The following is a 16,031-nucleotide window of genomic DNA, read 5'->3' as shown; positions in this document are numbered from 1 at the left end:
TTAACCTGGTTCAGCTTCTTCCACAGTTGAGCCTGTACCTGATTGAAGCCTGCCAACCCTTCACTCCTGTTTTATAATGGAATGATATGAAATTGAGACTCCATAGGCATTCATTTGTGGCTGCCAGGAGGTGGCGGGAAAAGAGGAGGTGCAGGGGAGATATGCTACAGACCTTCAGATACCTAAAAAGTATCAATGAACCTTTGAACCTTTTCCATTAGAAAGAAAACAATAGAAGGTAGGGGTCATGAAATGAAACTCCAGGGGGACGACTCAGTACCAAAGCTAGGAAATGTTTCTTCACAGAGAGGGTGGTGGAGGCCTGGAATGCCCTTCCAGAAGAGGTGGTGAAGAAGAAAACAATCAAAGAATTTAAGGGGGCATGGGATAAACACTGTGGATCTCTAAAGGCTAGAGGGCGGAAATGAGATAAGCATGCAGGCGGGTAACTTGCTGGTTCGGTAGTTACTACCCTTAGCAGAAGGGCATGGAGATTACTACCCTTAACCAATATGCTTTGTTGCTTTAATGCAACTGCAACATTGCTCCACACTTAGATGGCAGTGGGAAAAGAGGAATTGGATTCAAATGAAGGTGGTGGACCTCACGCATCACCTAGATAGGATTTTAGACAGTGCTGGGGAGGAGCCGGCTGTCGTGGTACAGGTGGGCACCAACGACATAGGAAAGTGTGGGAAGGAGGTTCTGGAAACCAAATTTAGGCTCTTAGGTAGAAAGCTTAAATCCAGAACCTCCAGGGTAGCATTCTCAGAAATGCTTCCTGTTCCACACGCAAGTCCTAGAGGCAGGCAGAGCTCCAGAGTCTCAATGCGTGGAAGAAACAATGGTACAAGGAAGAGGGATTCAGTTTTATAAGGAACTGGGGAACCTTTTGGGGAAGGGGGAGTCTCTTCCGAAGGGATGGGCTCCACCTTAACCAGGGTGGAACCAGACTGCTGGCGCTAACATTTATAAAGGAGTAGAGCAGCTTTTAGGCTAGAAAAAAGGGGAAAGCCGACAGTCACTCAGCAGCGCATGGTTCGGAGAGAGATATCTTCAAAGGATACAATGAAGCATTAGAATTAGGGCATCCCGACAGTGAGGTTCCAATTATATGAAAAGTAGTCCAAGTGCCTGTAACTAAAAACTCACCTGAGCTAAAAAATTCAAATGTATCCTGTCAACTGAAAAGCAGAATGTAAATACAAACAAAAAACATACTTTAATGTTTGTATGCTAATGCCAGAAGAAGTAAGATGGGAGAATTAGAATGTATGGCAGTGAATAATGACATAGACTTAATTGGCATCTCAGAGACCTGGTGAAAGGAGGATAACCAATGGGACAGTGCTATATCATGTACAAATTATATCGCAATGACAGAGAGGAGCATCTGGGAGGCGGTGTAGGGCTTTATGTCTGGGATGGCATAGAGTCCAACAGGATAAATATCCTGCATGAGACTAAATTTATTTATTTATTTATTTAAACGTTTTATATACCGCACAATGGGGTAGAAGTCTATCCGTCTAGGCGGTTTACAAAATAAAACATTCATAATTAAAACAATACACTTTACACAAAAGCATACAAGAATTAAATACATTGCAATGTTTGTTGATGGAAATATAGTACATTATGTAATAAAAACTAAGGGGCGGATTTTAAAAGGAGCGCGAATAGCCTACTTTTGTTTGCGCTCCAGGCGCAAACAAAAGTACGCTGGATTTTAGTAGATACGCGCGGAGCCGCGCATATCTGCTAAAAACCTGGATCGGCGCGCGCAAGGCTATGGATTTTGTATAGCCGGCGCGCGCCGAGCCGCGCAGCCTACCCCCGTTCCCTCCAAGGCCGCTCCGAAATCGGAGCGGCCTCGGAGGGAACTTTCCTTTGCCCTCCCCTCACCTTCCCCTCCCTTCCCCTACCTAACCCACCCGCCCGGCCCTGTCTAAACCCCCCCCTTACCTTTGTCGGGGGATTTACGCCTCCCAGAGGGAGGCGTAAATCCCCGCGCGTCAGCGGGCCTCCTGCGTGCCGGGATGCGACCTGAGGGCGGGTCCGGAGGGCGCGGCCACGCCCCCGGGCCGCCCCGGGCCGTAACCACGCCTCCGGGTCCGCCCCCGAAACGCTCCCGGCACGCCCCCTAAACGCTGCGCGGTTCGGGCCCGCCCCCGACACGCCCCTCTCGGAGAACCCCGGGACTTACGCGAGTCCCGGGGCTCTGCGCGCGCCGGTAGGCTTATGTAAAATAGGCTTCCCGGCGCGCAGGGCCCTGCTCGCCTAAATCCGCCCGGTTTTGGGCGGATTTAGGCGAGCAGGGCTCTGAAAATCCGCCCCTAAATGCACAATTGAATCTTTATGGGTAGAAATCCCTTGTGTGTCGGGGAAGACTATAGCGATAGGGGTATACTACCGTCCACCTGGTCAAGATGGTGAGACTGTGAAATGCTAAGAGAAATTAGGGAAGCTAACCAAATTGGTAGTGCAGTAATAATAATGGGAGATTTCAGTTACCAAATATACACAAATGTGTATATTTGGTAACTGAAATTGCTTCCACATCTAAGGTCCCTATTCATGGTGACCTTAGATGTGGAAGCTCTTTACACATCTATTCCACAAGATGAAGCAATTGATATTGCAGAAACCTTTTTTGACCAACGACCACGACCTCATCGGATTCCTAGTGAATTTTTGGTACAGCTGCTACAAATAGCTTTGAAGAAAAAATGTTTTGCTTTTAACAAAAGTTTTTTCCTTCAGATTTGTGGTACCGCTATGGGGGCCACTATGGCCCCAGACCTGGCTAACCTTTACATGCATCATTTTGAAGAATCTTTTTTGAAAGATCATCCATACAAGTATGAATTGCTTGTCTGGAAAAGATATATAGATGATGTCTTTATGCTATGGAGAGGGGATGAAGACAGTTTTGCATCTTTTTTGAAATGGATGAATTCAAAAAATACACATTTGAAGTTCACTGCTTCCATCAATTCGACATCTATTACGTTTTTAGACATACAAATCACTATTAAGGCTGAGAAATTTGTAACATCTCTTTTTCGGAAGCCAGTCAGTTCAAACACTTATTTGCATTTTTCTAGTGCACATCCTAGGAACTTTAAATGCAACTTACCTGTTAGCCAGTTTATACGTCTTAGACGCCTTTGTACAACTATAGGGGATTTCGAAAAACAATCTCGAATTTTATTTGACCATTTTACAGCTAGAGGTTATCCATATTCAAGTATTCGAAAAGCCTATTTAAGAGCTAAATATTCAAATCGTGATTGGCTTTTTCTTCCTCGACCAATGGACGAGTCTACACGTCATACTTGCATATTACCTTATTCTTCTGTGGCTTATAAAATTCGTCAATCCATCCTTAGAAACTGGCATGTTTTACAAACTAATGATGTCTTCAAATTTCCTCCTCGTATCACTTTTTCACGTGCTATGAATTTAAAAAACTTTTTGGTTATATCTGACAGTTCTATGATGTCATCTATTCCTCAGCGGTCCATTGGTTCACACAATCCTTGTAATACATGTTCAGTTTGTCATTCTTCTATGACCATTCAAGAACAATTGATTGTTTCATCTGGTTACAAACTTTTTCTGCGATTTGATACCACTTGTGATTCATCCATGGTTGTATATCTAATTGAATGTCCATGTTCCTTACTGTATATTGGGAAGACTAAGCGTATTTTAAAACCACGCATGATCGAGCATTGCTCCAATATTAAAAATGCAAGAGTGAATGAACCATTAGTGTCACATTGTTTGGATAAGGGACATACTTTTGAGGACTTGCGTTTCTGTGCAATAGATCATGTTTCCTTACATTGGTGCGGTGGCGACCGTGAGCGCATTTTATTACAATCAGAGCAACGTTGGATCTATCGTTTAAAAACTGTTTCTCCATTAGGATTAAATAATGAACTGGATTTACATGCATTTTTGGGTTAATTTCAATCACCATTGACAGATTTTTCTTAGGAAGGTGAATGATCGATAAGACCGGTTAGTGTCTAATTGAAAAGTGACACATAACGTCAAGGCTTGCTGACACCTTCATAGGCTAATTTTTGAAGTTTGTTTGGGTTCCACATTTGTGTATATTTGTTTCTATATTGTGGTGAACCACCGACTCCTTTGTGTGAGTAAGATTTCAGTTACCCCAATATTGACTGGATAAGAACATTTCAGGGTATGCTAGAGAGAGAAAGTTCCTGGATGGAATAAATGACTGTTTATGGAGCAATTGGTTCAGGAACCAAAGAGAGAGGGAGCAATTTTAGATCTAATTCTCAGTGGAGCGCAGGATTTGGTGAGAGAGGTAACAGTGTTGGGGTCGCTTGGCAATAGTGATCATAATATGATCAAATTTGATAAAATGAGAAAAATAGAAAAAAACTGAAAGCAGCTACAAAGGTAAAAGTGCAACAGGCGTGGACATTTTGAAAAAATACCATCTTAGAAGCACAGTCCAGATGTATTCCACACATTATTGAAGTAAACCTTCTGGAGCATTCTGGGAGAGGTGGTCCTTTAAATTTCATTGTTTCTATTGTGATTGCAATTCATGCAGCAATTTGAAACATTCTGCATTCATTGTCTGTGCAGTCATGCGACCAAAATAAGGGACATGGAACGGCTGCCCTATGAGGAAAGGCTAAAGAAGTTAGAGGCTATTCAATTTGGAGAAGAGACGACTGAGGGGGGATATGACAGATGTCTACAAAATCATGAAAGGACTTGAACAAGTTAATGTAAATTAGTTATTTACTTTCTTAGATAATAGAAGGACCAGGGGGCACTCCATGAAGTTAGCAAGTAGCTCATTTAAACAAATCAAAGAAAACTCTTTTTCACTCAGCGCATAGTTAAGCACTGGAATTCATTGCCAGAGGATGTGGTTACAGCATTTAGTGTTACTGGGTTTAAAAAAAGGTTTGAATAACTTCCTAGAGGAAAAATCCATAAATTGCTATTAATTAATAAGCAATAGTAGCTTGTGATTTATTTAATGTTTGGGTACTTGCCAGGTACTTGTGACTTGGATTGGCCACTGTTGGAAACAGGATACTGGGCTTGATGGACCCTTGGTCTGATCCAGTATGGCATATCTTCTGTTCTTATGACAACCGAGAGCCCCAACTTCCATGGTCTGGGATACTGTTATGCAGACAATAAGGGAAAAACCACAGGACTGCTTCTATGGCCAAGTCCTTAAGGAAACAAAGAAAGTGTACATGGTGGGTAACTTGCTGGTGCTGTGGTTACTACCCTTAAGCAATAAGCCTTGATAATTTTGATGCAACCCCAACATTACTCTACTTCAATGGCAGGGGAAAAGGAGAATTGGATTTAGACAGCAACTAATGAGGGTCCTAACTTTTACAGCGAGGATAAACAAACATCAGCCGACGCTGGCAGCGTTTCAAGAGCGTGCTTCACTACTATCTGCTTCAGGGGAACTCACTGTCTTGACCAATCGATTGTTTATTACTGCGAGACAAAATGTAGTCAATGATATTCGTTGATTTCAAATCTCCATCAACCAATCAATATGCTGTTTTTTCCAATGAACCAATGAGATGAAAGCACATCACAGTATACTACTCCAGTTGATATCCTCATTTAACCTGATCGGGGCTTTTGAGTTTAACTTAAAAATCCACATTTGTTCTTTCATTGCCAACCGTCTTAACCGGTCACCCCCTCTATTCAATTCAGGTACATGATCAGTAATAGTCCAACCAATTAAGTATGTTCTACTTTTGTGATTTATTTAATTAAATGTCCCTGTGATCTTATTTATGTTGGCTGAACATCTCCCTCTGTGAGGAAACGATTAATTGAGCATAGGAGTCTATATATAGAAAAAAGACAGCACCTAAGGTGACTCATTTTTTGGAGTTGAAACATACTTTTTCACAAATTGGTTAGACTATAATTGACTACCTTTTGTCTCTCAGAAATAAACAATCGATTGGTCAAGACGGCGAGTTCCCCTGAAGCAGAGAGTAGTGAAGTACTCATAATATTTGACGTGAAATTCATTCAGAAAATATTTTATATGCAGTAAAAAATTCTTAAAAAAGTATAAAAAGATCATCACGTTTTAGATAACACAATTCCTGTGATGATAGCATTTCCCCACAGCAACATCGGCTATTAAAGTGTAATATTTGAGGAATTGTGTTTTGATTTAAGATTGAAGACCTTTACGCTGTTGTGTTGACAACTTTGATGCAACTGCAACATCGCTCTCTGCTTTGAAGGAGGGGGTGGGGGCTGAAAGAAAAGAGAAATTTGGATTCAGGGACAACCAATATGAGCCATGACTTTTTTCAGTCTGGAGTACTGATGCTCAGACATTAAGGGAAAAACACAGGACCGCTTCTACGGCCAAGTCCACAAGCAAAGCACGTCAAGCAGTTTCCCGTGGTAGTATCTGCACGGTGCGGCAGATACTACCATGGGAAGCTTGCTGGGCAGACTGGCTGGACCATCGATCCTTTTCTGCCATCATTTCTATGTTTCCTTGATTAGGCCTACTTTCATCCAGAACTTGATACACAGGCACCCTGAATCCCACCCATAGGTGTTGCTGGTATACGATGGCTGGGTCCCCATCCTCCACATCTCTTGCATGTCTTTTTATTGTAAGCTGCTTAATGCTGAAGTGTTCAGTCTGGACCACTCCAGACTGAACCCTTCAGTGCTAACATAATCCTTGAGTAGTTTCCCTTTGAAAATCACCTATGAGATGTGTACGCTAAAAATGTTCATCTGTATTTGCACTTCATATTTTTGCAGACAGTAAGAGGGGACAAACTTCCTGTGTACAGTTGAAAATGGAAATGTGCATGCAGTTTGCTCCCCCGGCCTAAACACCACTTCGCCACCCCCTCCCCAGAACTGTCCTTTTTTACTGATGCTACAAGTATGTGAAATGTAAAAGTTTATGCTTGATGTTAGCTTTGAGGGGAAACAGGTTTCAGCTAGGGTAATCTACCCAGGTAAATAGCTTAGAAAATTCTCTTCTAGATGTCCTTTACTAATGCAACATCCTCAGTAATTAGCCTGGATTAGTAATGACCCATGCTGTATTGCCTTCAACAGCTAATTGAGGACCTCAGGAAACAGCTGGAGCAGCTGCAGCTCTTTAAGCTGGATTTGGAGCAGAGGAGAGGCCGGAGCAGCAGCACTGGGCTTCAGGAGTACAACAGCAGAACACGGGAAAGCGAGCTGGAGCAGGAAATCAGGAGACTCAAACAGGTACGGCAGAAGCCAATTAAAGGCAATGGACAGAGACAGAAAATGAATGGCTAGATATGGCATGAAATTACTCAAGTGAGATGCTTAATTGGGGCAATGTTGAAGCTTCCCACATTACTGAGTAATCCATAGATGCTTTTTATCCGTGGTCTTTGCATCAGCTTTCAGAGAGAAAGTACATGCATTTTTTTAGTATCTGCTGGCATTTGCAGCTACTTTTTCTGCGGATACATTTTGCATGTAAAATAATGCACTGAGATCTGAAAATGTACTTTTCTTCCCCCAACTTGAACATGCCCTGGGAATGTCACTTTGTAATGCAGCTAAAAGTACACACGTTTGTGGACTCAAAGAATACTTTTAGCTGGGTAAAGGGTGAGCACATTTCAGACAGCCCCTTTGCCCAAGTAATTCTTTATTTATCCAGGCAAATGGCTTTTGAAAATTGTTCTCCCCATCCATGGGACCTAGTGCTATTCTGTTACTTGCAAAGAAGAGTTACTGTTTTCCAAAGGTAAGTATAATCATTGGATCCCATGACCCAGCAGAAGCTTCCTAAGCTTGCAATTCTGCTGTACTCGCCTCAAGCCTCTACTTGTCCAAACATCAGTTCCTTTAGGTATAGTTGCAGAAGCAGTTTTCTCTATTTGCTCCTAATAAATGTTAATCTTTGTAGCACTTCTTGTTTTCTTTTCTTACATGGTACAGATCTTCAGCTGCCTTTAAAGAGTGATACCTTTCTGATCTGTATATCTTTTCTGCACCTTCGGATCAACACTCTTCCACTGAAGTTAGTCTTTTCCTGAATCTGCTCAACAGACTGCAGCTGACTGATTCTTCTTCAGGGTGTCCACTTACCCCAAGTGGGCCGATCCTGATGTAAAAGGAGGGCAGTTTCCCATTGGTGGGGGTTTGTTGTTGCTCCTCCATTCTGTTCAGGGAACACTATCTAGTAGAAAGTAGGCTCTTCTTGACTCGGTGTTTGCACAGTTTAACTCCCCATGCATTAGTATACATTAGATTACTGATTCGGGAGTTAAACAAGATTTTAACCTGTGCATTAAAACTGTGTGCTGAAATTCAGTGCACAGACTCTTAATGCACAGGTTATTGCATCAGTCTGTTTCAATTTGCTTAGGATGTTTTCTTTTCCTTGATCAGGAAGCATCTTTTCTTCTGGACCATTTAGAGTATATGCACAATATTTGTTATTTTGGCACTTTTGTTTGCTATATCCGGGTGTCAAGGCTCTGCCAACACTGTGCCTCTTGATACTTGTGCTTAAATTACTTCCTGGAGCTGATGCACTGTTTCCTGCTCCTTGCACTTCAGTTGTCTTCCAGAGCCAGCTCAATGTGCCTCCTGGTGCCTCTGCTTGAACCGATTCTCAGAGCTGAGGCACCATGTCTTGTGCCTCTTCTTGGACCACCTTTAGAAGCTAGCGCACTGTGCCTTTTGGTGCCAGTGATACCAACGCATTTTGCAAAGAATTAGTGATTGAACTCTCACTGTCTGTTCATAGGATGTCTACCAGACTGGCACAAGTTTGAGCTTGAACTTTGTGTCAGCTTGTAGAGCACCTCCCAGAGCTGATGGATTGTTCCACTCAGCACAGGTGTTTGAGCATCCAATGACCCAGACACATTGCTCCTTGTTAGGGCTTTCATAATGTCATAAAAAACACACATTATTGACTAGCCTGCCATCAGGCTGCATCTTTCTACCCGGAACTGGCACAGTTGCACCATACACTTCTTCCCGTGGCCTGACTTGGGTGAGGCGATTGAGGTAGCTGCACTCTTGTCTGTCAGCATCTTCCTGGACAATGCTACAAGCTGTACAATATATCAACATTTTGGTACTAGCCTGGCAGTGGGTGCAAGTGCAACTCTATCCTACTAGGACTTCCATCTTCATACACTAAATCTCTGCAGATGGTACAAAACGCGGCGGCAAGAATACTCATGAATACCAGAAGAAGAGACCACATCTCACCCATTTTAAAAGATCTCCATTGGCTCCCTATTCACTTCAGAATCATCTATAAGTCCGCTACCATCATATATAAGTCCATCCACCACCGTACGTCACTTGACCTTCAACACCCGCTCAGCCCACACAACTCCCTTAGACCGACCAGAGAAGCCTACAGAGGATCCCTCCAGATACCCAATACTAAATTCACGTGGCATATAACCTCAAGAGAACGGGCTTTCTCGACAGCCGGACCATCACTCTGGAACTCCATCCCCACGAACCTCCGCCAGGAGCCTTGCCTGCCAACCTTCCGAAAAAGATTGAAAACTTGGCTATTCAAACAAGCCTTCCCTGACCACACCTGAATCACAACTATATATTCAAAGAATGTAGCCACCCCGGTGCTGTAAATAATTATTAATTTATGATGTTAACCTTCTTCTGCTTCGTTCTCTCTTGTCCCAGTTCCATTACCCCTGTTCATTGTAACTGCAACTCCTCTGCACTAGATTCAGTTATTGTATTTTTTGCACACCTTGTTCGAATGTAAACCGGCATGATGTGATTTTATCATGAATGCTGGTATATAAAAAACCTAAATAAATAAATAAATAAGTGCTCCATGTGCTGGGGTAATTAGTTTTAAATCTGTTGGCAATGGTGCTTTCTCTTCCATCACTGGGCCTGAAGTTCCCATGGGTCGCAACTCTGGGAGCTGATGTTGTTTTTCAGCTCTGGTGCAGATTTGTTTACCAGTGATTTTCTGCACCATAAGATTAATCTTTCTGGCATCCGCTTAGCTGAGCTGTTCTTGGTTTTTGTCCCATACGTATCTAGTCTACTTTCTGTGACTGTTTGTTTAATGATATTGCTAAAGACTTTACAACTAACTGTAAGGGGGGTATTTTCAAAGGGCTCTAGGCCAGTGTCTCCCAACCATCTCCTGGAAGTACACTTAACCATGCAGGTTTTCAAGTTATCCATGAGGAATATGCATGAGATAGATTTGCATATATTGGAGGCCCTTAACGGTGCCTTACCTGCCCCCCAGTGACACCACTGAGCTGGTGGGAGTGGAGTAGGAGAGTGTTAAAGAACTAGCCGTGAATGCTGCTTCTTACTTCTATCTCCCAAGGCATCTGTGTGCCTCCCCACACCAAACCATCTTGGTAGTTTAACATCTTGGAGCCTTATTGTGGGGAGTGGCTTTCTGCACCAGCCATACCCACTTTGACTGCCCTTCCCTACACCCCCAGTGATGGCACTGAGCGGAGGGGGGAATAAAAGCTGGTGGTGAATGGCAGCATGCACTCTGTCACCTGCACAAAGGAACTTCTTTATGTTTCTGACTTTATGCCTCAGTTGTTATTGTAAGTTCCATTTTACATTATAAGCCTTTTACTTTGCTATGGCTACAGTTATAATACTGATCACAACTGGTAATGACAGGTGAGGAATCTCCTGTTCCTCCCATCATTTATTTAATTTGTCTCATTATGTGATTCCATTGAAAAAAGCTGTTACTCTTGATGATCCTGTGCTTTTATTGCTTTACTTGGTTAATGCTCAAGCTAGCCGTAAAGAATTTGATTTGATATCTGATTTTTTTTGTTTGTAAAACCCGATATCTTTTGTGTGTCTGTAACCTGATTCTAGAAACCAACACTGTTCTGCTAAATCAGCTTTCCTCCTTTACATATACTATTTTCTTCAAACCTCGTACCTACACGTGTGATGGTGGCTTGTTAATTGCTTTAAAAAAATCTTTTGCCTTGTCTACCTCCTTAATTGACCTTCAGTTAAATTTTAGGTTTGAAATGTTAGCTGTTACATCTGGACAAACTATATGCCTGTTATTGTTCTCCCTCACTTATGATGAGTAATTTTTCCCCAATTATTGAGGTATTAGTTATGCCAAAAGTTGATTTGAGCAGAATTGTTCTAGGGGATTTTGGTCTCAGAGTTGATGAATTTCCTTTACTTAAGGTCTGTCATGAAATTTTAATTACTATGGTTGCCCTAGATTGGCAGCAGAGAATTGTTTAGCCTATCTATCATCATGGTCATATTCTAAATCTTGTGTTTATTAATGATGCACTGAGTGATGACAATTCATTGAACTTTGTGGCTACTGAAATTCCCTAGTCTTACTAATTCTTAATTAATGTGTCATTTAAAATGCAGTCTTTACAGTCAGTTACTACCCCTTCTAACATTGTTTTTCATTCTTTGAGCCAAGTCACCTTGTGAAACTGGTTGCTTACTTTGCCCAGCTAACCTCTGCTGAGACTATTGTATGGTTTGATTCACTCTGGCATTCTTTAAATGTTGTAGCTCCAGTAAACAAATGCTGGTTAGATCTCATATCCCACCTTGGTTTAATTCTGAACTTTGGATTGAGAAGCAAACTTTTTGTAAAGCTGATAGGTGATGGCATAAATCAAAAACTTCTGACAATAAGGTTCTTTATCTTGATCAGTTAAAATCTTATACTTTCTTCAAATAATGCTAAAAAAAAAAAAAGATTCGTAATGTCAAGAGTAAGACTAGTGAACGTTTTTGCATAGTGAAGTAATTGACACAACAGTCCAATAATAGCTTTGGAGATAGTGGCAAGTCTGTGTTCTCCCCTGAGCAATTTTTGATGTATTCATTTTATAAACAGCAGTAAAAACATCAGCATGTCCATTAACATTCAATATAAATCAACAATGGGATTCTCCCTCCTCCTCCTCCAAGCAGGAGAAATCATGGAAATTTGTGATAATTTCCCAATTAAATTCTTCATGATCCAGCCAGAGAGAGATCCATTACTAGGAGACGGGCACATTTGCTGAGATCTCTGGCACTGAAATTAATAATTATTTGGATAAACTGAGCAATTCATCTTATTTATTTATTTATTTAACATTTTTATATACCGAAATTCATGTAGCAAAGTTACATATCATTTCGGTTTACATTATAACAGAAACAAGCATGTAAGAATGTGATTACATCAAACCGGGAGAATAAACTTGGATCAAGGAACTGGGGAGTAACTTATAAAGATAACGATTAGGTAGTGAGATTCTATAACTGAAACCTGGCTGAGTATCTGGAATATCTGAGTATCTGATTATCTGGCTGAGTATCTGAGTATCTGGCTGAGTATCTTGACCTTTGAATCTTTGTTCTACTACAGTAAACGCACTGAGATTGGTAACTCCCCCTAGCCAAGATTGTCAATCTTTCTCTCATGGCTGGGCTTGTTCCTTTTTCTCTGAAACAGGTGAGCGTTCACTGTATTCTGAAAAAGCCATCTCTTCATTACCATTTTTATCCAAAGTGCTTGAAGAGATGGTGTTAGAACAGCTGCAAGATCATTTAGAAGAACATGAGATTCTTGATCACCATCAGTACAACTTTATGCATGGTCTCAATACTGAGATTTTACATTTGTCAAGTTTTGATGTAATTCATAGAGGCTTTGATGGAGGTAAAAGCTTGTCTTGGCTCTTCATGATATATCAGCAGCCTTCGATACTTTAGACCATTCGATTTTGCTGTCCCACGTAGCTGACAGTGGCATACAGGACACTGCATGTAAGTGGTTTTGTTCTTATCTGACTGATAGGAAACAGCAGGTTCAATTAAAATAGTCTGTTTCAGCCTGAAGCCCATTAACAACTAGGGTTCTGCAAAGCTCAGCATTGTCAGCCATCCTCAACATCTACATGCGTCCCGTTTGTAGCCTACTTTCAAGTTTGGGCATTGAATATCATCTATAGATTGATAATGTACAATTTTTTATTCCAGTCACATCAACTATTTTGATATTTTACAATTTTATTATAATTTTATTATAATTTTATTTTATTTTATTACAATTGTATTTTATTACAATTTTATTATAATTGTAAATTGATAATTTACAATTTTTTATTCCAGTCACATCAACTGTTCTCCAGCCTGTGGGCACAGCTGTTCAGGTCCCAGGATCAAATACCCATAAGAAACATGCTTTGTTACTTTTGTAACCTATGTTCTTTATCTACTGGTTTGGGAGCTCTTAGTCTGAATTTTTCCTGATATTCTTCTTTACACATATTCTAATTGTGATTTGACTTATAACTCATCACTGTCCTTTTCACAAAGATCCCATGGCCCTCACATATTCTAATGAGTGCCATCTTTTCTTATGAGTACTAGTCTCCTGTAACTGTGTGTGGGGATGTTTTGATCCTTACAGTGTAAAATCTTTTTATTTAATGCATGATGCTGTTATGTAAAACACCAGAATTTGTTTATGTATGTCATCTTCTAAAAGTGGGTTGATTTTCTAGAGGGCAACTTTCAAATTATGCACAGAAGTGTAACGTCAGCCTCTTATCCACAGACTTTACATCAATTTTAAAAGGGGAAAAGTTCCCTTTGAAAACTGAGTTGGGAAAAGTATGCACAGAGACCTGCACCTACTAATTGTGAGAATACTTTTTCCATTGAAATTTCATGCGCACGCACATGTGCACAACTATTCACAGAAGTGTAAAGTTTTCCTTGACTCTTCCCCCAGGGACTCTTCCTTTCCCTGCATGAAAACGTACGCATGTGTTAGCACTACCCATGTACTCTTATGCATAGAGAGGGCGTGCAGTTTTCAAAGAGACTGTTTTACGCGTGGAAATGCCTTTAAAAATTGCCTTCCTATTCTTGCGCGTCTTCTTGACCCTGCTGGCAGGAGAGTTTCCCTTTTAGGATTGCATGCTCTGAAGCAAGCCCCTTATGACTACTTATATATTAATTTAATGCTCATGTTTTCAGTTCTTGGCTACAAAGAAGGAAATCCTCTGTCAGACTCTCTGTTGGTTTCCTAGAGTTCAGCTAGTTACATTCCCGTGCTGTTGGTCTTTCTCACCGAGTATACAGCTCCCATTCCCAATGTTAGTATTTGAAAGTGTTTATTTTAATCCTTTTCTACAGACATCCCATCAATGTGAATGTAATGAAATACTTACCTCTAGATAAAGAAGAATTACTTAGCTGTAATTGCTCTTCTCCAAATTAAGGGGTTTGCACACCCCATATACCTACCTACCTACCTACCTCTATGGGAGCCACATGCTCGCGTTTCTCTAGATATTAGCTTGAAAAAAAACCCTGCAGGTTGGAGCAAAAGGTAGACAGTGGAGGCTTGAGGAGAGTGCTCTGATTCTATGGGAAGCTCCATGCAAACAGATCTTGTAAGCCATCTATGTGAATGTATGAAAATGTTGAGAGAGCAGTTATTACAAGTAAGGACTTACTCTGTTCCAAGACTTCCAGAGTAGAATTTTAAAATCCTGAAAAACAGGAGTGGCCCTTCGCCACCCTCGTGCCCTGCAAGGAGCTGCTTTTCACCTCCTTAGTGGTAAAGTTATCTGGACACCTTTACACAGTTAAAGTAACTCATTTCTGAATGGGAATTGGGTCCAGCCAATGAATAAATTAATAGTAATGTGCCGGGAGCTGTCAGCTCCGTCACACTTAGTATCCAGCCCAGTGTGCCACTTTGGGAGTTGGGGGGGGTGCAGATTTAGCCATCATCTGTTTTTAAGGTAAGGAACGGGAGGATTGGTACCTGCTCAACATGCTTCGTAGTCCAGTGAGTAACAAAGTTACTCAGGTACCTTTGGCCAAGTATATTCAGTGGGAGACTTTACCTGGTTAAGTCCTGCTAAACATCCCAACCAAAATTAGCTGGTTAACTTTAACTAACTAACTTCTTACTTGCCACACCACTGACTATTGACCTAAATATATATGCAAGAAACAGTTCCACACTGCTGACTTTTCCCTGTTTTTGTTAGTGGGAAAAGAAAAACATTTTACTGCTAACAGTATGAGTTGTGATGTGCTGTTTTACTATTCATGGATGTGAATATGACATCCCATCACCAGGCCCTGCTTTTGATCTTTGTATTTTGAAATGTCTGCATAACTGTTTTCCAGGAATAGTACAATATAATGCTGTTAATAGGCAGATGCCCTTTATCGTCAGATAGGCCAAAATACTGTTTATATCCTATTACATGCTGTTTACATTTTTACAACAGGATAACCGAAATCTGAAGGAACAAAATGATGAGCTCAATGGCCAGATTATAAACCTCAGCATTCAAGGAGCCAAAAACCTTTTCTCCACTTCCTTCTCTGAGTCCCTTGCTGCGGAAATCAGCTCTGTCTCCAGGGATGAGGTAGGGTAGATTTAAAACCTCTGCTTTCAGGGAGCCAAATCTCACTGTGCCACTTCCTGGCAGAAATGGGCTTTATTCCTAGGAAAATCTCTGCAACAGACAGGCTGGGGAGGTAATAGGTTGTGTGATTTGAGGGCCTTATCTCTCATAAAAAAAAAACCCATTACAAGCAGATTACAAACTTTCCAGTTTATTTTCCAGCTCCTCTTTTCTTTTTGAAAGTTTCCCTGGGTGTTCTCTTGTATTGTAGATTTCTCCTCTAAACAATTACTATGTTAAAAAAATGTTTTCTTCATAATTTAGGGGCTTTCTTCCAGGTGCCACCTGCCTTAATGACCTTTTTGTTGATTCAACAAGCGATCCTAGAGCGATCTCCTGCACTCGGGCCGTCGGCTGCCGGTATTCAAAATGGTGCCAATAGCCCCTGTGACATAGTAAGGGCAAAGGCTATCGGCGCCATTTTGAATACTGGCAGCCGACAGCCCGAGTGCAGGAGATCGCTCCAGGACCCCCGCTGGACCACCAGGGACTTTTGGCAAGTCTTGG

At 41.3% G+C, this 16,031-nt stretch overlaps 1 protein-coding gene across 5 annotated transcripts in view; it reads left to right on the top strand.

Annotated features, from left to right (window-relative positions):
* RAB11FIP3 (RAB11 family interacting protein 3) overlaps positions 1-16,031 on the top strand; it is a 291,188-nt gene that overhangs the window by 261,317 nt on the left and 13,840 nt on the right. For all 5 annotated transcript variants that reach the window (XM_029576051.1, XM_029576055.1, XM_029576053.1 and 2 more), the window contains 2 exons: positions 7,138-7,293; positions 15,345-15,485. In XM_029576051.1, coding sequence (XP_029431911.1) covers positions 7,138-7,293; positions 15,345-15,485 — 297 coding nt within the window. The remainder of the gene's footprint in view (positions 1-7,137; positions 7,294-15,344; positions 15,486-16,031) is intronic.

This window comes from Rhinatrema bivittatum, chromosome 14, assembly GCF_901001135.1.
Source record: "Rhinatrema bivittatum chromosome 14, aRhiBiv1.1, whole genome shotgun sequence".
In the NCBI taxonomy this organism is placed as follows: domain Eukaryota; kingdom Metazoa; phylum Chordata; class Amphibia; order Gymnophiona; family Rhinatrematidae; genus Rhinatrema; species Rhinatrema bivittatum.
Note: the sequence above shows the minus strand (reverse complement) of the source record. Positions and strands in the feature narration are given on the sequence as shown.